A 21,570-nucleotide genomic window follows, 5' to 3' on the forward strand; every position below is an offset into this window, starting at 1 on the left:
CAGCAGCTTTAGTTAGAGCTTTCACATTGGTTGCCCCAAAGTTGTAGGACTTCCCCCACGAGAGGTTAGGACAGCTGCTTCCTTGCTTTCCTTTCAGAAGGACTGTAAGTGAGACTTTTTGTTTCTGATGCTCTCTTTTGAAGTTCTCTTTTGTGGTTTTCTTAGCTTTTTAACCATTTGAGAGTGTGATGATACCTCTCATTTCTGAAGTTGTTTTTTCTCCTTCTTCTTTGCTTTCTAAACTACTTAGAAAATACAAACATTTTAATTAATAAAAGATCATCACAGAAGTAACTATTGGTTGATTATGGGCACTAGTGGAATCAGTATTCACAGCAGTAGACCTCCCCAGCCCCACGCCCAGGGCAAAGATCTGTGATGGCACCCCCGTGGGCTTTCACCGCCCCGCACGTGAAAATCCACCCCGCCTACTCACCTGAGGCTCGTGGAGCCTCACGTGACCCAGAGCTGTGTTTGGGAAGCCTCTCTGAGGTTCCCCGACGCTATAAACTGCGCTTCTGGAAAACCAGAAGCACAATTTCTGACCCCGTCGGGAGCCTCAGAGAGGCTTTTGTGGGGTCCTACAGGCTCGAGCCTGGGGCATTTGCCTCATCAGACTTAATGGTAGGTTCACAACTGAGTATCCATTCTTCACCCTATTTTATTTTTTTTATTTTTTTTGCAGTTCAGTTATGTTGGCTTTCTGTCTAAGATATCTCCCATTAATTGTCTGGTTGAGTTAATTTGTCATCTATGAAATGTAAGCTGGTACTGATTTTACTTTCATGTAGTTTTGTGTGTATTTAAGTCAATGAGTACATTTGGTGCTCATCATTTGCTCCAGAGAGGAAGTGTACCAGTAAGAGCACTTCCTGAAGATAAGGAAATGCAGATTAAGACAGTTGTCAAGATGATGTGAAACTCCCTTGTGTAGCAAAACCCACAGCTTCACACATGGACACATACTGAACAGCCTTGGGCAAATTACCACCCCTAACTTACCTACCTGATAGGTTGAGAGGATGACAGCCCAATCCTATCTCCCCCCACTCAATGATATCAACGTGATGCCAGTTTGCATAGTTTTTGGTTTTGTATCGTTTTCTTTACTGTATTGTAGTTTTTGCTAGACTTGGGAGGAGAGAGGACATTGGCAGCCCCATCCTATGGGTGCCACTGCCCCTGGGTGCAGCGGTGCCCAAATGGTGACAGCTGGGTCGCTGCGAAGGTCTCTGGAGGTCTCCTTGGGGAAGGGGACATTCGTGTAAGGGAGCAGGCCCTGCAATGGGCCTTCTCAAGTCTGAACCAGCTATTTTGCCAGCACAGACCTGATAATCTCCGTGTCAAACTTTTCAGCCCTTCACAGAGGATGGGATCTGGCAGAGGAGGCTACTGCTAGTCCCACCCCCTCCTGCCACGGCTCTCTCCTGTCCCACCCTTCCCCACCCTGGGGTGCCTCCTCCACCCCAAACAGCCGCATCGTAGGCCAGTATCCTTCCAGCTCTGGGCCAAGCACTGACTGGCGCTGGCCCAGTGCCGGTGCTCCCTCCTCCCGTGGTGCTGTAAACATGCTTTATGGCACATTTACAACACCTGGCACCGGCACTGGAGCTCAGCACTGGCAACAGGATCTGGTTCTAATACTCCCAATCAGTGATAGACTGATGCAACCGCTTGTCTGGCCTCTGAGATCTCAACAGGCATTTCTCCCCCCTCCCCCCGCGCACTTTCAAGAATTACTTACAGTCATAAGGGCTATAGTACAGTAACTGCATGTTACCGTAACATGTAGTTTGGCCCTGATGGATGCTTACTGCAATTTGATCTATTTGACATATATGAGATTTCCATAACTGAAGAACCGTTTATGTTCTGTAGTTTACTATAATCAGTGTGGTACTTAATGCATCTTGACCTTTGATATCTTGTTAGGTGGTACCATGACAGCCTTACCCGTCATGCAGCAGAGGCTCTTCTTCTTTCCAATGGCAATGATGGAAGCTACCTTCTGCGGAAGAGCCCTGGCAAGGCTGATCTTTTTTCACTCTCAGTAAGGTGCAGTATCATAACATGGGATGTCTCTGGTGCCATACAGAGCTTAAAATTTTTTTAATAACAGGCTTATGTTACCAAAAAGCATAATAAGAAGATTATTTCACATAGAATACGCAGTCCTGGACACATTTTAGTCAACTGATTGTACTGATAACAAGAGTAGCCCATGAAAGAGGTGATTTTCTCCATTTTTAAATACACTGGATAGGATTGTAATTTGTGTTGATCATGTTGATAGTGATAGTGTTGATCATGTTAAGGATGATAGTTTCAGTTAATTAATGCAGCTCTCTGTGCTCCTGCACTGTCATCGTTGCCTGGAATAGCTCTGATGGTGAGTGGGAGGGGCTGCTTAATCAGTGCATTGCGGTGCCTACAGTACTTACCGCCCCCATTGTAGCTATGCCACTGATAGGCGCCCTTATCTTACAAAAGTAAGTGAAATCAACAGTTAAGAACATAAGAACAGCCCCACTGGATCAGGCCAGAGGCCCATCTAGTCCAGCTTCCTGTATCTCACAGCAGCCCACCAAATGCCCCAGGGAGCACACCAGATAACAAGAGACCTCATCCTGGTGCCCTCCCTTGTATCTGGCATTCTGACATGGCCTATTTCTAAAATCAGGAGGTTGCGCATACACATCATGGCTTGTGACCCATAATGGATTTTTCCTCCAGAAACTTGTCCAATCCCCTTTTAAAGGCATCCAGGCCAGATGCCATCACCACATCCTGTGGCAAGGAGTTCTACAGACCAACCACACGCTGAGTAAAGAAATATTTTCTTTTATCTGTCCTAACTCTCCCAACACTCAATTTTAGTGAATGTCCCCTGGTTCTGGTGTTATGTGAGAGTGTAAAGAGCATCTCCCTATCCACTCTGTCCATCCCCTGCATAATTTTTATTTTTCATTTGAGCAGTTTTTTGTTGTTTTCTTTCAGAGCAAAAGATTCTGTCAAACATTTCCATGTGGAGTACACTGGGTCTTCATACAAGTTTGGCTTTAATGAATTCTCAAGCTTGAAAGACTTCATCATGCATTTTGCAAATCAGCCTTTAATTGGCAGTGAGACAGGTAATGTGCATGTGTCTTCAGGGTTGTGCCAGGGGATCTTTTTACACAGTTTTATCCCTGCTACATGAGTCCTGGCCTCCCTAGTCCCGCTCATCACCCACCTGTTGCAGTTCCTCATGTTATCATTGTTATTAAACTATCCCTGGTTGCCACTCAGTGGTTCATTTCTGCTCTTCATGCATTATACTAGTAAGACTATAGAGACTTTATAGTCCTAAATATTCTAGAGCAGGACTGGGACGAGAACAGGATCGGGATCACCTGGAAAACAGAATCAACTGGGTTGTCGCTGGGTGATTTGCAATATATTATCAAGGTTTTAACCTCAAATTATTTAACAATAGCAGCACCTTTTTTTCTACATTAACAACCAAGAGTCTTATGGCACTTTAAAGACTAACATTTATTTTAGCATTAGCTTTTGGGATCACAGTCCACTTCATCAGATGCATTGCAGGAGTTGGGCTAGGCTGTAAGTTCTTGCGGGGGAGACGGGAGACAGTGATGTGATCGCCAGATGGTCAAAATAATGATTGCAACCCACTTCCAGTTTTGTGATCGCAAACCAAAAGTGGGTCGTGATCGTTATCTGTACTGTCTCCACATGTTGGGGAGCCTGTGGAGGCTGACACAGGGCTCTCCGCAGCCCAAGAAGACTGCTGCAGGCTGTGATGAGTCCAGGTAAGCCCCTGCGCCCCTCGACAGCGACACAATTCTGGCAATCACGTCGCTGCCTTCTTCCCTCCCCATCCCTTAAGGGGGCAGAGGCCAGGGCTCTCTGGCCGGGGCGTTGCGACACCCCAGTTTGAGAACCACTAGAGTCGGCCTTTGGAGTCACCAATGATAAAAGTAGAAACCCAGTTCCCCAACACTCCATTAAAGAAGAAGATTGGTTGAGAGGGGAGGCGCTTGTCTCTGAAGAACAGGATAAGCTGCCTTGACAGAAAAAGAGAGACCACATCTTCAGTCTGCTTGGTGATATGTTTAGATCAAGGAATATGTACTTAGAGTGTGGTTTTGATTAATTTTCATTCTGTCTCTGACCACAACTCTGCACTCAGTGTGCATGCATGCCAAGGAGCAAAGCTCAGTTGACATCTCTTTCTCTCCTCTAACAGCAAGCTTCAGTGCTGAAGGATGCCTGAACCAATGGGCTACTCGCCCCCACCCCCCCCACCCCCGCTGATGTAAAGGTGTGGAATGGAGCCTTAAATACTCACCTCTGGTGACTAGAACTCTTCCTAGGGATCAGGCTGGGCCATAGCATCAGTAGCCAGGACAGGGTGCCACGGCTTGCTTGGGTCATTTACTTGAGAAACCTGAGAATGCATGGGAAGTATGATGCACAGGGCATCTGCCTTATGCTGAAATAAATGTATTGATCTTTAAGGTGTCACAGGACTCTTTGTTGCTTTTCCTGCTGCAGTTGAATATGGCTGTCCTGGAAGTTTCTAAATTTGGATTCTGAAATGAAGAAATATTGGAAGGAATGTGAGCTTAGTTCTGGTACTAAAAACACATTCCTAGGCTGAGCATGCATGAGCCCCTATTTTGTTTGGATTAGTGGATACTGGAGTTTTAGTTCCCATAAGCCTGAAGTTTCTCTGCCCTGTTTGAGAAGACATATGGCTTTCAGGAGACAAAGGGAAAAAAGACAGTGGACCATATACTGTGCACATACACACACTCTTTTATTTTTTAATTTTAACAAAGCAAGCCTTTGAACTGCAAACAGCATGTCCAGATGGCCTCTTCAAACAGATGCACTTCCTACATCTAGTAAGAAGTCTGCTCACTCTTCATAAGTATTTGAGCCCCACTTGGAATAACTAAGGAAGGATGAAGAAGACAAGACAACTCCCCTTCAAAAATAGGGAGTCACACTCACTCTGTGAGAACTGGCTCCCTTGAGGACTCTGAACAGCATGCTGAAAATAGTGAGCAAGCTTTCAGGTTCACCACAGGAGAGCAAGAAACCATTGCTGAGCAGAGTGAAAAAAAGCCCCAGCCAGAAGTTTGTAAGATGGAAGTGAAGGAGGTGTTTTGCAGACTCATGGGGCAAATAAAAATGTGCTTTTCTAAAATGTCTTTTCTAAAAGCCACTGTAGGAAGTGTGGAAGGATTTGAACTCAATCCAGTGGAAAGGGAGCTTGACTAAAAACCTCCCTATGCAAGGAAATAATTAAATTTGAATAGATGATCTTCTATTTGTGAAGGAAGGGGATTGAGAACAAAGAGAGGCAATAACTGTGATGATTTTTTAAAATACGTCCTACAGCTTTCCTAGCCAGAAATGGCTTAATCTCTTTAAAATGTCATATCTATTTCCTGACATGAGTGTCAAACCCCCAATAATGTGGCCCCAAGTGACTCATTGCCCTGAAACCTGAGCTATCATGTTAAACAGTTCCTAAATAAGTTTGTTCTTTATCACAAGAGGTACTCCAGATCTTTTTGAAGGCTACTGTTTGGTCCAGATCCATAAGAAGAAAGGCCCTAATTATCAACTAATTGATGGGGCTAGATTTTAAGAGCACTCAAGGATTCCTGCATCTCAAGAGAGGGAGAAAAGGTCAAGAGAACTTCAGAGTTTGTTTAGGAAATGTATAAGCCATCCATTATACAAGTTCCCTGGGCATCATACTTTGAGAGTAATAAACAGATGCAGTAAAATTCAAACATAGTGAGATCACAGAAGTAGATGTCATTATCATATGCTAAAATCAACGGAAACCATAAAAATTCAACTAAAACCAGCTACACAACACTTGGGGATGCTGGGGCAAATGCAGTTCACTTAGGGCTAAAAAGTCATCAGTATTGGTGCCAGGTAAGCTTCTCTGGAGAGGCATGTCACTACCTACGTAAGGCCTTGGAGGATGACTTTAAGATTGGAGAAGTCTCATGAGGTAGATGGTCCTTCAGCTAGATATTTGAATTTTATAGTTTAAAAACAGCAGTTTCAATTGCGCCTGGAGACAGAACAGTAACCAGCATAACTGTTCAAGTATTGATGAAATATATTATCTATATCTGGTCCCAGCTAATAACCTAGCAAGCTAGGTGCATTTTGTGCTAACTTGGAAAAGTTTCCGAGAAGTCTTCAAGGGTAGTCTTGCTTATAACACATCATGGTCTACTCCAATTGAAGAGGTTACCAGGACATGGATAACTGACCAAAATATGCTGCATTCATACTTGTATGGTCTGGAACGCACAAGCCTAATGTGACACAAGAGATCTTCTAGTCATTTTTTTTTTGTCCTTTACTTGTTGGAAGTCCACATCTCCTACCAAAGTTTCTAAAGTTGATTGCTTTCAAAAATAAAATCAGGTTATCAGACATATCCAGGGCGTAGTCTAAAGACCCAAGAAGCAGAAGACTTACTGAAGCTTTTTTGGTCTGACTTTGGTCAGTGCCTGGATTAGAGATTGCCTGAGGACCCCATGAATTTTGCTGTCAACTCCATAGCTGAACATCTTCCTATAATCAAGACAATGGGCTGTTTTGAATGCCCACTAGGGAGATAGAGCGGGATATAAATCTGTAAATAAAGTAAATAATATAAATAAAAATAAAATGTTTTCCAGGCTAATTGCACCAGAAATTTAGGAAATCGCATTACGTTCTTAGTCAGACTATTGGTCCAAATGGTCAGCACTGACTAGCAGTGATTGGCACACCAGTGTTTCAGACAGGAACATTTCTCTACCCTAACTGGTGACAGTGGGCATGGAACCTGATTTTTGAACTCTGGAATCTATTTTTATTTTTTAATATTTCCTTTTTTTAATAATAATATAATGTTTTGTTTATTTATTACAGATATAGGCAAGGAAAATTGGGTAGACTTAGGGTTGGGACTACATAGGTCACACACAAGGTGGTGGCCATCGATTACAACATACATGAATCCAAACGGAATTATTCATCAATACAAAGATTATCATATTAATTAATCTACTGATTAATAATTTAATTAAACAATCAATATTTTTCCTCTAACCTTATCTAACTCATCATAAAAAGGCTTCAAATTTTTGCTTATACAAACTTCTTACCACTGACCTAATCTCTAAAATAAAATCTTTCTTATCTAATTCTTAATATCTAATATCACATCTAAAAGGAATACTTTCAATTACCATGGTATTACACACTTCAATGTCTCTTATAACATATTATATATCCTTTTCCATATCATTTTCCATATCTATCCAATCATAAAAAGGCTTCAAAATTTCGCTTATAGACTCTTCTTACCACTAAACTAACATCTAAAATAAAATCTCTTATCTAATTCTTAGTTTCTAATATCACATCTAAAAAAATCTCCAATTACAATTCTTTTTCAAAAAATATCCCTTATTTATCTTAATACCACTTAATTTTCACAATATTTATATTTCCAAGTTTCAATTACATCTATTTGACTTAATATGGTTAAAAAAAATTTCTACTTATTAGAAATCTGTCACTGATAAGACAGAGATTAAAGCAAGCATTAAGACAGAAAGTTAAAATGGCTGAACAACAAGTAAAAATTTTTTTATTTATATTAAGTCAAAATTGATGTAAATGAAAATTTGAAATATAAATTTGCTGAAAATTAAGTGGTATTAAGATAAATAAGGGGTATTTTTTTAAAAATAAAAGAATTGTAGACAGAGAACAAAGTAAGCACTAAGACAGAAAGTTAAAATGGCTGAATAATAAGTAGAAATTATTTTTTAATATTTCTGATGGACTTTGCAGACTATTCTTGTTTCTTGCTGTCCCAGTCCCTTGCCATCTGTTACATCCCTGAAAGGTTAAGGACCTGGTGCTATATGATATTGGTGAATTTGATCTCTAGTGTTGAAGGATAAATTCATCCAGGGGCTTACCAGCTCCCAAATCAGATTCTTCTGTTAGCTCTGTTACAGCCCAACCCTGAGCTGCCTGGAGCATGGTGCTACTGCGGTGCCAAAAACAGCTGCCACAGTATCCTGTGCACCCTGGGCAGCTACTTCCCGAGTAAAGGAAATAGTCCCACTCAATTCTGCAGTGGCTCTTGAGCCGGCGCAGAATCGAAGAGTGCCGTGTCAGGTTGTGCGGCCCGATACAGATCCGGTAGAGCTGAATTCCACAGGTCCCACCCCCTCCTGCCCCATTCCCTCCCCAGCCACAGCTCCTCCCCACCGTCTGCCTGCCCACCTCCCCCCGCCCCAGAATGCCTCCCCCACTCACCTCTCCACTTTCCAGCAGTTCCAGACAACTGCTAGGCAGCAGAATATGGGCCCAGTGTCGGAGCTGGCCCAGTGCGGGCTCGCACTGGGCTATCTCTGGTGCTGGGCCCATGGCAAGAGCTTGCAAGCGGCCTTATGGCACATTTGTGACAGTGCACACCGGCAATAAGTTGGCACGCAGGACTCAGGATTGGGCCCTTAATTTCATGTTCCTAGAACAGATAGTGCCACTGGCTGGAGAACAGATGTTAAGCTTCCTAGTGCCAATGAACCAGTGCCCTTCCATGATGCTTCCCGTATATGCTCAGGAATAGAGGGCTACTGTCCTAGATGAGTAATTCCTGATTCCATACACAAGTGGCCGCCAAAGTGTAATCATTCCTTTGTCTTATTAGGATTCCAGAAGCTGTCTTATTAGCTAGGATCTTGGATCCTTTCAGAGTGTGCACTGTAGCCACTTGAGGCAAAAAATGATCAAGGCTGGGGGGCATTCCCAGTCACCAAACTATTAGCATTAGCCAATGGAACTGAAGATACATGGATGCAACAACCAGATCTGAGTCTAGGCCAGGGATGTCAAACTCGTTTCATACCGAGGGCCGAATACCATTCATGATTCCTTCTGAGGGCCAAAAGTGATGTCATTAGGCAGGAAGTGATGTCATTAAACAGGTCATAACCGAAAATAAGCACTTTTTCTCATTTAGGAGCTCATTCACTGCAAATGACAAAAGAGAAAATACACAAATCTTGATCATATTTCAAGATATGAGACAGCCCAATTTTCATGTGGGCTGCCCTTACAGAAGTAACACCTCAGCACTGCTCAGCAGCTAAGAGTCTGAGGGCCTGATAAAAAAACTTCTGCGGGACACATCCGGTCCCCGGGCCTTATGTTTGACACCCCTGGTCTAGGCAGTACCTGGGCAGAAGCCTATGTGTGCTACTTTGAATTTGATGCTGGGATAGTATGTAAAACTAGGAGCTGCTTTCTGGTTTATATTCATACCGGAGAAAATTTTGGAGCTCCTCCTGCTCACCTATAAGGTGAGCACCATGAGCCTCTGAAGTTATTGAGCCTAGAGTTTTACCAGTGTCTCTGGGTGGAGCCCAGGAGGTTTGTGGTAAGTCCAAAACATAGTGGTTTTTGATGGGTTTAGGTTAAACCAGGTTAAGCCCAGGGTTTAAGCAAGGTAGAAAGCTTTAAACAATGACTAAAGAGGGAGGGAATCCAAAGGGGCTTGTCTCTTGTTTTTCTGCAACTGACCTGAAGCAAAAAAATGACCAAGGCACTTTTTCTCTGGTTGACAACTCATCTATCCTGTTTCAGGGGTAAGGACCTATGCTAGATAAGCTTAGGTCACCAATGACATAATGATCTACAAATGTTGCTAGATTTTTTGAGCTCATCTTCCATTAGCACTCTTTGCTTTTTTTAAAAAAAGTAATTCCTATTATGGTAGGGGAGCAACTACACGCTCTTTTCAATGGGTCAAGCTAGTGTTTTCCTCTGTTTAGGTACCCTAATTGTACTAAAACACCCATATCCTCGGAAGGTGGAAGAACCTTCTATTTATGAGTCTGTGAGGGTTCACACAGCAATGCAGACAGGAAAGAAGGAAACCGACCTCGTCCCCAATGCACCATCGGTGAGTAGCTACTAAATGACTGGACAAGAGGGTTAAACAAATTGAATGTTGGTCTGAGAAATGAGATTTGATTAGAACCTGTGTAAATTCTTAAGGGGGAAACCTCGCACAGATTTCAAAATCGTGATTTGAAATAATCACCTTAAGAGTCCTATTTCGAAATTTTAACTTAGAGGTTTGTAATCAAAGATAATACTGGAATTGAGGTTCAAAGTGAGATTCAGTTCTGATGGCATTCTGGGTGACAAAACATCCAAGTCAAGATCTGAACTCAACCACCATTAGATATTTTCATGCCTTTTTTAAAAAATCAGGGCATTAGTGTAGGTTATAGGAGTGTGAACTGTGAGTGTGAGTCAGCAAGCTTTCAAAATTAATGTTGAGTATTGTTGTTAATCTTTTTAAAATGTGACATTGTTTATTTTCTTGGTACAGCATGAATTGTCAATGCATGCCATGAGCCTTTTTTACATAAGCACCCCATCCCTTTTTTCCTGTGTTATTAGTGGTATGTGCTAGAGAGAATAATCACAGTTATCAGGACAAACTGAGCAGTTGTGTAGTGGAAAAGCTACTCCTATATTTTGTTTTCAGACAATGTGAAATGACTTGTTATCATGGCTGACATGTGCCCACCTCCGCGCCTTTTAATCACAACTTCTTTCATTGCAGTTAGGTACCAAAGAAGGATATCTGACAAAACAAGGCAGAATAGTGAAGGTAAGAAATTCACCAGGACTTTCCACCACTGCTTTCTTTCTAAAATATAAAACCAGATTTATGCTATGAACAGTGATAGCATTAGAAAATTATATGGAGGATGGGTGAAGAAAGTAGGTTCTGAAGAATCAAGCTGTCTCCCCAACCATTTCTCCCTTTTGTCAGGTGGATTTTAGTTAACAGTTCATAACATTTGGTTGATGTTTCCTCAGATTGGGAGAGAACTGGCAAGGTCTCTCTCTCTCTCTCTCTCTCTCTTTGTGTGTAAGAGAGAGGGTTCTGCTGACCATTACATTTAAGTTGGTGGCTTAAATCACAACTAGTTTTGTCTTTAGACAATGGCATGGCTTTGTTTTCGCTTACAATATCTGCAAGTTGCTGCTCCTCTCTATTCTTTGTCTTCTGATTCTCAGTTTGAGAAAGTTGCATGTACTTCTTTCAACTGCTACATCAGCAGTATCCTCTGAGGTACTCTGAAGCTTCTATGCCAAACAGATGAGGTGTTACCAGAAGTCAGTGGGACCAGAGGCGTAGCTAGATCATTTGACACCCAGGGCCCATAAATTTTTGTCACCCCAAATGACTTAATTAGTTAATTAGTTAATTATTAATAATTATATTGTTAAATTAATTATTAATTATATTGTTTAATTAATTAATTCACTTTTTATACCACCCTTCCTCTAAGCAGCTCAGGGTGGTATACATGGTTCCTCCCCTTATTTTGTCCTCACAACAACCCTGTGAGGTAGGTGAGACAGAGATAGTAATAGTCATGACATGGAATGAATAATAATAATGGCCAGAAAAATAAATGCAGTAAATATTTCCCCACAAGCAATGGATGAAATTCTGCATCAAATGGTATATAACATGATGACATTATTCCTAAAAGCCACGATTTCCAGAATTTTGGTCACTAGGATGGGCATCCCCCCCCCATGTCTCATTGGCCTTAAGGAGGTGGTTCTCAAACTTTTAACACTGGGACCCACTTTTTAGAATGACAATCTGTCCAGGACCCACCAGAAGTGATGTCACGGCTGGAAGTGACATCATCAAGCAAAATAAAATAATTATAAATAATTAAATTAAAGAAAAACAGATAAATAAGGGGAAGCCAGCCCTGTTTCACCAAGTGAATTTTCTCTGTAGCCTGCCTGCAATAACACCCCCCCCCCCCACACACACACAGATAAAGCAGTGAGATTTCCAGCCCTCCCCAGTGCCCACCTTACCAGCTCAAGCCTTTGGTTTATTCTTTGGTGGGGGGGGGGCTGCATTCTGGAGCATTTGTTGCGCTCCACTTTCATTAGATGGGGACCATGCTGCCAGCCTTGCTTTTCCCTTTGCCTGACCTGACCAGGAGCCAAGGCACATTTGCTTACTCATGAGCAAACGCGACCCTGTGGTTTACTTTCGTTTTCCATAGTGCTCAATACATTTGTCTGCTTGGAGGGAGGGACTTCCTTCTTGGGTGTTTTTTTTGGGCTGCTTTTATTGGATAGGAACCATTCTGGTGTCATTGGATTCCTCTCAGCCTGCCCTTTCCGATGAACTATGGCATGTTTGCCTACTCACAAGTCAACATGCGATATGGCTCAGTTTCATTTTCCATAGGGTTCAATGCATTTTTTGGTTTCCGGTTTTTTGGCCATAACTTTTGATGGAAAGGGGATGTTTCAATCCGGTGTTTTGCATTGCATTCTACTGGAAATTCTGCATCCAACAGTATATGTCATGATGGGGTTACCCCTAACCTTCACGATGTTAGCGATGTCGGGGCATTTGTGGTGTTACACCCCCCAAGGGTGGTACCCAGGGAGGACCACCACCCGCCCCCACTAGCTACGCCACTGAGTGGGACAACAAACAATTTCAATGGTCTCCCATCCATATTATTAATCAGATTCCTGATAGTTCTGCAACACCCATCAGGCTCCAACCCCTAACTTACAAGGCACCACCCTTAGCTCCCAGTCTTCTCCCCATGAGCCTTGAGGAACCTGCCCATTCTGGTTCTCCATTGCCACATGACCAGGACTGTGCCTGCCTTCCATTTCTGTCTTATCCACCTACTGTAGCTTTAAGCTATCTAAGGCAGTGTCCAAATGATTTACATGTTCTGTATAGCTTCTAGCACATTTTCAGGGCTGGCCTTAGACTAAATGGTGCTCCAGGCAATGAACATCTTCACTGCCACTTGTTTACTTTCTAAATACTTAGAAAGGGGCTAATTTTTGTAGCCCCTTTCATGACTTTGATGCACAATCTGTATGCATGGTTTATCCCTCTCACATAAGGAGATACGTAATTATGCATGGATCTGTAAATCTGTATTTAGATATGCCACAAATAAGCAATTGAAACAAATTTTTTCTTCTAAGCACATAGAAGCACAAAGGTTTTAAGAATAATTGAGATGCCCAACCCCTACCTCTAAATCCAGTTCTGATGCTGTCAATATTATTTAAGTGTTAAGGAAGAAGAGAAAGACAGGAGAGGAAGATTTTATATTCAGCACCTGCCTTTCTTATTTTTTTTTAAAAAAAGACTTAAGGTTATCAATCTCCTTCTCTTTTGATATTGTTTCAGAATTGGAAAATGAGGTGGTTTACATTGCACAGGAATGAGCTGAAATATTATAAAGACCAAACGGTGAGTGGGCAATTTGCACTTGGATGTTGGAGGTATGTTTTGGAATCACTCCAGTTTGTTGCGTGTGCACCCAAGCACTTCTTAAGAACATAAAAAAGGCTCTGTTGGATCAGGCCAAAGTCCAGCATCTTATTTCACAGCCCACAGGCAGGAAAGAAAGGCATACTTCTCTCCCACCATTGTTCCCCTGGAACTGGTATTCAGCAGTGCAGACCTCCCCAGCTTCGTGCCCTGGGGCAAAAGTTCAAGATGGCGCCCCCCAATGCATATCTGCCTCCCCGCTCACCTGAGGTTCATGGAGCCTTTCGCAACTGCAGGCTGCATCGGGGAAGCTTCCTGAGGCTTTAAACTGTGCTTCCGTTTTTCTGGAAGCACAGTTTCTGACCCTGTCAGGAGTCTCAGAGAGGCTTCCGCTGGTCCTAAAGGCTCTCGCCTGGGGCACTTGCCGGATCATACATAATGTGAGGTCCACCACTGGTATTCAGAGGCGCACTGCCACTGAATCTGGAGATAGTGCAAAACCATTGTAGCCATTCCTAGACCTGTCCTCTGTAAATTTGTCAGATTCTCCTTTTAAAGCCATCCAAGCCAGTGGACATAACCACATCTTTTGGCAGACATAATGAGTCCAAAGGAGGCAATTCTGCTCTTGAAACTCAAGGAGAATGCAAAAGTGAAGCTTAGTTTACTGTTGCCATAGGGGTGAAGAAAGCAAAGTCTCAGTTGACTTTGGTCAACTGGTTCTGGTTTTCTTCTCTTCCAAAATACTTACTCATTTCCTTCCAGAATTACACATGATTTTAAAATGTCCTGAGTCTAAAGCCTGGAAGTCTCCTCACATAAACAAAAATGAATGGATGGTACCACTTCAGACTGGAAGTAGGAGAGTGCCATTTTGAATGCTCCCTCATGTAGAAAAAAATCAATTCTCTGCAAGTTAAAAGCTAGCACATCAAGGGAAAAAGGTCTAAGCTAGCCTTCTCACTGCTTTGCTAGTTTTCTGCAGGCAGAGAAGGTGTCTGTGCTGGGGTGCATTGAAAAATATGATCCCCATCTTCAGTCTGAAGGGGTTCTGTCACCTCAGATGACACCACCTCATTTGCTTATGTAGAGCTGGCTCACTCCCACAGCTGAGGACAGCCAGTGGAAAAGAGGGTAATCTTTCCACTGGCTTTCCAGTGTTACCAAACTTTATCAAACTGTTATCAAACTTTCCACTGTTATCAAACATGTCTTTCTTAGACTCTAAACAGCTCTACTCTTCCTTAGGAAAAGTACCTCCATCAGTGGCATCAGTGCCACACAAAACAGTGTCCCTTATCCTTCTGTTCCTTGTAACTTTCTACACACACAACACATGATGTGATGTCAGCCCACTCCTACTTTAATCATTATTAAAGTAGTAATCTGTAATCATTATTGTAATGATTTTTGTTTGATAATTATCAATATTATAATCAATCAATTATATTATAATCTATCATTATTAATAATGATTATTGTAATCATTATTGTAATGACTACTGTAATCATTATTACATCATTAATCATTGGCTGTGGACGTGAGGAAGCATAAAGTGTGATGACATCATGGTTACAGATTGTGTTTCCTAGACAGTACTGTAGAAGGGAGAGAGAATAAAGAGACAGGAAGTGGCTGTGTCTCTCCTTTAACATCTAGTAAAACTTTCAGTTCCCTGCTGTGAATCTGGACCGCTTCATATCAGATGAACATAGGCTGCAATCCTATATACACTTACCTGGGAGTAAGTCCCTTTGAATTAAATGGGACTTACTTTTGAATATATAAGCCTAGGATTCCTGTTAATCTGCTGCTGAGCAGCCTGTAAATAAGTAGTTCACTGTTAAATCCACCAGTTTTAGCTGCCTTTTTCCAAAACAGCAGGGCAGAATAAAATTTCTCATATTAATAAATATCCTAAATGGAAGCCACTTCTGTCCATCTGAGTTCTGCATATGAAAATGTGCACTTCTCTTTTGTCACATGTTCTTGTATGAGAAAGCCACATGTAAGAACCCGTGGAGATTTAACTGTTTGTCACATGTTACATACAACAAGTGAAATTTGCACAATGAAAGTTATTTCCTGCCATAATGCGAGTACATGAATGCAATTTTATTGGGGGGGGGGTGTATGTGTATAATAAAATATGGAGTCAAAAGTTCTGAAAGGAGCAAAGATAAGAACCAGGAGAGTTAAGAGAGAAAACTTAAATTACCTAAAATGTGGTGACTGTGCTTGGGAAGACACATGGTATCTCTTTGCAGCCTTATTTCAATAAGGGGGGTAAGTGGAATTCTGCTCATTTCAGGAGAAACAAAGAAAAAATGTTTTAAAAATAATATATTTTCAAGTCCCCAGAGCCAATCAGAGCACTAGACTTGACGGAATGCTCAGCAGTACAGTTCGACTATTCACAGGATAAAGTCAATTGTTTTTGGTAAGCCTGACCTAAATAAAACTTGGTTTTTGTGTTTTTTTGTACTTCTTCAGAAAGTTGCTGCATACTGGTGAATACTGTACAAAGACAAAAATGTTATTAGTCTTTCTTTTAAGATGCTGTGATGTCCTCAGTCAATCATCATTCTTCCCATTTTCTTTCCATTATCAAACCCTACAATCCACCTCCTGGATACCACAGAAATCTTCTGTTTCTCTTGTTTCCTTGTCTCAGAAGCTTTTCATGGGCAGCTGTTCACTCACCATTCACCAGATTTGTTTGATCCTTTTGACTGTTTGTATTTCTATTGGTGTTACGCTTTTTGAGATACACATTTATCTTAAGAGGTACAGACTAGACAACAGGAATGGGAGATCGGAAGGACTGGGAGACGGGACCATAGCTCCTTGGATAGAGCACATGCTTTGCTTGCTGAAGGTCCTAGGTTCAATCGCTAGCATGTAGGGGTGGATAGAGGAAGACCTCCATCCAAAGCCCCAGGGAGCCACTATCAGCTGGCATACACAGTACTGAGTTGGACGCTCATTTCAGTGGCATAAATGGCCTATAGGATTGGGCTGTGTCCATAAAGTTTAAAGCAGCCTTGATCTCTTCTCAGTTCTCCTTGCCTTGTCCCTCTTTGCTCCCACCATGTGTCTTTTATACTTCCTGTGGGTATTTGCCCACTGCTCTTGCTTCCTCTTTTCTAGGAAACAACAATTGGTAACTTGGCCATGTGCACCACTGTGAATAAAATATCTTCCTTGCTAGGCAGCTTGAAGCAGTTCAATCGCTCTTTAGTTTCAGTTCCTCTTCTGTAGAATGGGATGTAGTCATTGGCTGTTTATGTTTATGATATCACATTTTTATAAATGTTGCTTTCCCCCTGACAGTTTAGTGTTCCCGTTGAGAACATATTATCTCTATGCGAAAACTGGAGTAGAAGCAGATGAGTGGATTAAGATATTGCAGTGGAAACTGGTAAGGAAATGACTGTCATGCAAGATTTGATTAGATTAGGCTTTCTTAACTCTTTTGAGTGTTCAGTTGGTATGTTCTTGAGTGTTCTTGAGTGTTCAGTTGGTATGTTTTGAGTGTTCAGTTGGTATGTTCAACAGAGTGTGTGAAAGCTGAATTACCACCACAATTTCTTGCCTTGCTAGTACTTAAGATAGATGGTTATAATTGTTAACTTTTTGTATATATAAGCTGAGATTTTTTTAAAAAATGTGAATGTCCAGGTGCTTATGTACTTGCAGGGCAGCCAGAAGGCCTTAGAGTTCTCATAGTGACTGGTTTTACAAGACTACCAAGGGGCATGATTTTGCTAAAATTGAGAGGAATCAGGAGGTGGGTCTTATGGATTTAATTAACGGTCCACCCAAGGCTGGCCTTAGGAGCTGCAGGGCCCAATTGGAAACATTTTCTGTGGGGCCCCAGGTTCACAGCCAAGGTCTGTAGAAACTTAGGGTGCAATCCTAACCCACTTTCTAGCACTGACATAAGGGCAATGCAGCTCCTAGGTAAAGAAACAAACATTCCCTTACTTTGGGGAGGCCTCCATGAGTGCCTCCCAACTGCAGAATGCAGCACATGTCTCTGTGGGTTAGGTCCCTTGTGGAAAGTGGGTTAGGATTTGAGCCTTAGTGATATAAATAAAATTTATTACAGACTTTTTATTTCTGTGGTAGAATGGAAAGCAGTCATTACCCTTGCACCTCTGAAATGAGCACGCCAGACAAAGGCTTGGAATAAAAGGTCATTTTATTGATACAATCAGAAAATCTGCAGCAGGGCATAAACAATCTAAAACACCCCCCCCCCCAATGTGGACTATTAATTTGGGGGAAACGGTGCTAGCCATCTACCTCCCCTGGACTGCACAGGCATCACATCCTGGCTCTAAGCCCCCTTGGTCATTGCCTGAGAGCTTATCAACACCAACAACACCCGAGGGGTTGAGGCAGCTGGACGAACAGATATCTCAGAGGCCACACCAACTGTTGTCCTCTGCCCAATCCAGCCTGGGGACTTGCCAGCCAGCTTCAGCGACCCAGACAAATATCATCTGAGCAGACCTGGATCACCCCCCGACCTTGCTAATCTTGGAATGTATGCGAGATTCCCTACTGCCTACCTGCCTGCAAGTTACGTGCCCAAGGGACTGAAGGCAAATAACTCTAAACATATAACCCAATACCCTACCATACCAGTCTGGGGTAGGCGAAAAAATCACCAACCTAGGCCAATCAGGCTGATGACAGAAAATTTCTACCTGCCCCTGCCAGCTTATCTCAGACTGTTCATGCAAGGGAGGGCAGGGCTCAAAAATTCCAGCAGACTGACTCCAGAAGGCATGCAGCCTTCAAGATATCAGCCCACCCAACCCCCACTTGTGCACCAGCCAATGAGATGCTTCCATTTTCCCACCCTAGTCCAGCTTGCTTGGAGCGCCAGGCAAAGGGGGGGACAAAGCTCGTATGGGGCTGCACCGTCAAAATGTGTGCTTAAAAAGTTCATGTGAGTTAATGGCCCAAATCGCTCCATTTGGATCCATAATATAAAATTGCATACAACACTACAGTAGTAGATTGCCCTAGCGCAGAGGGCCTTTAGGTACAGGGAGCAATTGGTTCAATTGGGTTAAAGTCGGCCCTGGGTCCACCAGTTTTTCTCCTAAGCACTGTGCATCAGAATGTCCCCCATTCACTATTCCAATTGCACTTCATCATTGTCAGAATGCCAGATGCAAGGGAGGGCACCAGGATGAGGTCTCTTGTTATCTGGTGTGCTCCCTGGGGCATTTGGTGGGCCGCTGTGAGATGCAGGAAGCTGGACTAGATGGGCCTATGGCCTGATCCAGTGGGGCTGTTCTTATGTTCTTATTGAGCAGTCCAAAATCCAGAGTTTGTTGTATGGTACAGGAAGCTGAAGTCAGAATGGAGGAGAGAGTTCTGAAGCCTTGCTCCCCATGACATCCTGAGGATTGTGGCTGTTGTTGTTACTGTTTGCCTCATGCATCAAGGCTAGATGACAGAGGAATGTGGTCAACACTGGGGGAAGAGGGCAAAGGAGATAGAGAGGTGACATGAATAAACTATGCAGGGAAAAGTCTACCACTCTTTGGGGACTTGAAACATGTATAGTCCATCAAAAAGATGAGCAAGTGGCAATTCTAATGCCTATAGTGCAATTGTTTCAGATGACTCAAGAAGTAGCCAAGCCACCGGAGAAGGCCAAGGAACATTTAGAGGATCTGACCTGCCAAAATTGGGAGAATTTTTTAAAAATCAATTCCAAGCATAGTACTGTAATTAGGATATGATGTGGGTTTTGTTCTCTCACACCATGACAGTCTTCCTCGCCTTACCATCTGTGGTTCTTATCAAGCCATTCTCTCCTTTCATAGGATTCTGTCCACCCTTATTAAAATGCAGGCTACTGATATGGCTTGTGTAGGACCTAGCAAGCACACTGTTAGCACCAGCTATATATTCAATTGTAGTAGAAGATAACAGCTGGTACCAACCTATCCAAGGTGATTAGGCAAAAATCAAACCAGCAGCTGCAAAATGAAGTTGTGTCTAGGTAGTACAAATTCTCTGTACAAATTCACTTCTCCAGTACAAAAATAACCAGCCTATTTTCTTTGTGTAGTCACAGATAAGAAAAAAAGCACTCCAGCATGACGCGACGCTCAGGCCATAACTGTTTCTGTAGCAAATCTAACTGCGCAAAGGACCACCACCTGGGTTCAAGCCACCACTCAAGAAGGACTATAATTAAGAATATAAGCATTGCTGTGGTGGGCCAGACCAGAGATCCTTCAGTCAACAGCCCGCTCTGTCTCCAGCAGTGACCAGCTAGCTGCCTAGGGAAACTCAAACAGGGCATAATGAAAACTGTAATCCCTAGATCTTTGTTCCTAGCATTTGATAACCAGAAGAATACAATCAGAAGTTGCATCTGAAGCCACTGAATGCCTGTCCTCCATGGATTTGTCTATGTTAAAGAAATCTAAACTGTTGACCATCATCACATCTTGCTGCAATGATGGCTAGTATACCACTTCTTACAGTGGCCAGCAGCAGGTGGTGAGTGCGAATTCCAGTTTTTGCTGCTCTGCATCACTTCTCCCTTATACAATAAATTCCAGTGCAACTGTTGCATTGAATAAATGAATTTCAGTTATATGGGCAACTTAAAGGGATATTTTCATAGTATGAGCCGCTGTGAAGACTTTCATCCTTCACTCCAGGCAGGCTGTACATGTCCCTGATCACTTATTCCATTTCTCAATCATGGAATATGTACACCAATAATTTAAAAGTTTAAATATGATCTGTTTAATGGGTACTGTTGGTTTTGAAGGACTCAAATTCTCTGATAGCCATCCCTAGTATTCTTCCTAGCAGTTGTCATTATGATTTAGTGAGATGCTCTGTATGTGTGCATTAATGGATTAAGTTACTGATAGTGTTAAAACTAGTCTTGTGGTTTGTGTATATACAGGTCAGACCTTGTCACCTGCAGATTTTGTATCCACAGATTTGACTCAATGCAGGTCCCCCAACCCGTGTTGAAGTCCAACCTGTAGCCCTCCAAATGTGACCAGTGCTGCAGTCCAGAGAAAGGCACTTCCATTTTGTTTTTTTTTGTTTTTTGGGGGGGGAAAAGCCAGAAGTTCCTTTCTAAGGCCTTTCTATATATCCATATTTATGTAGAAATGTAAGCTAATTGGAGACTACCATATCCCACTAGTTTGTCTGAACTGTCAGATTTTCTAGGGAGGCCACCCTTATGGATTCCACTGCTGTCTGATATGTAGCTAACGCTTACACATGGGAGGGTGGTCTCTTATAGTGGCTCCCACCCTTATGGGTGTCCTGTCCTGTGGGCACCCTTCTTGTCAATTTTGTGACACTGGTTAAACATCCATCTATTTCTGCAGATCTTGGTTGGCTTGTCATAAATGTCTCCTGCTACATGGCTTTTATTGTTCCTTCTTGTTTTCAGTTGCCTCTGTTTTGTTTTAATTATGGTTCTTACTTTTTTATGCTTGTATGTTGTAAGCTGAGCTTAAAGGGCAGGGTATATATTTTTAAAATGAATAATAGTGGTTACATTTTCCCCCTCAAGTCTTTTTTCAAACTCGTATTTGTATGTGTATGTATGTGCGTGTGGTGTTATTTAACAGATTCCATGGTGTCTGTATTGGGAACGTTATACTGTGAGTGCAGGGAACTGCATATGGACAGAGAATAGGAACATAAGAAGGAAAGGGTTTTCACAAATGTACTGGGCTTGGCAAAAGTAATACATTAGTGTACCTGTATTAAATATTTAATAAAAACTGATAACAAAAGGAAAACAAATCCTGTCTCTGTCTGCACCACGTTAAATTTGCCAGTTTCAAAATAAAGTACTCCAAAGAGTCCTTAAGTTCTTTTCAGCATCATCTCAGGGAAGACAAGACTGAAGTATTAAAGTGTTCATAAGGTCATAGGAAACTGATTCTGAACTTAAACAGAAAACATACTTGAACAATGTTAAGAAGCTGTGTAGAACATATGAAAGATACTTCTACACAAAGGGCAATCCCAACTTAGAACAGAAACTTTGCTAGAGACTCCATGATGCTTTTTTTCAAAAACCTGGAATGGAAAGTTGGCAGAAGAGGCTACCTGCCATTTGCGTAGGTGACTTCCACAAGCTTTCTAG

At 42.2% G+C, this 21,570-nt stretch overlaps 1 protein-coding gene across 2 annotated transcripts in view; it reads left to right on the forward strand.

Annotated features, from left to right (window-relative positions):
- Positions 1-21,210, forward strand: part of DAPP1 (dual adaptor of phosphotyrosine and 3-phosphoinositides 1) — a 36,649-nt gene extending 15,439 nt beyond the window's left edge. The window contains exons 2-9 of one of the 2 annotated variants that reach the window (XM_066632060.1): positions 1,933-2,055; positions 2,998-3,131; positions 9,879-10,009; positions 10,682-10,729; positions 13,325-13,387; positions 15,764-15,849; positions 16,743-16,830; positions 19,507-21,210. In XM_066632060.1, coding sequence (XP_066488157.1) covers positions 1,933-2,055; positions 2,998-3,131; positions 9,879-10,009; positions 10,682-10,729; positions 13,325-13,387; positions 15,764-15,849; positions 16,743-16,830; positions 19,507-19,557 — 724 coding nt within the window. In that variant the 3' untranslated portion in view covers positions 19,558-21,210. The remainder of the gene's footprint in view (positions 1-1,932; positions 2,056-2,997; positions 3,132-9,878; positions 10,010-10,681; positions 10,730-13,324; positions 13,388-15,763; positions 15,850-16,742; positions 16,831-19,506) is intronic. The other variant, XM_066632062.1, reaches the window with a different exon arrangement.
- Positions 21,211-21,570: the final 360 nt, after the last annotated feature.

This window comes from Tiliqua scincoides, chromosome 6 (assembly GCF_035046505.1).
Source record: "Tiliqua scincoides isolate rTilSci1 chromosome 6, rTilSci1.hap2, whole genome shotgun sequence".
Classification (NCBI taxonomy): domain Eukaryota; kingdom Metazoa; phylum Chordata; class Lepidosauria; order Squamata; family Scincidae; genus Tiliqua; species Tiliqua scincoides.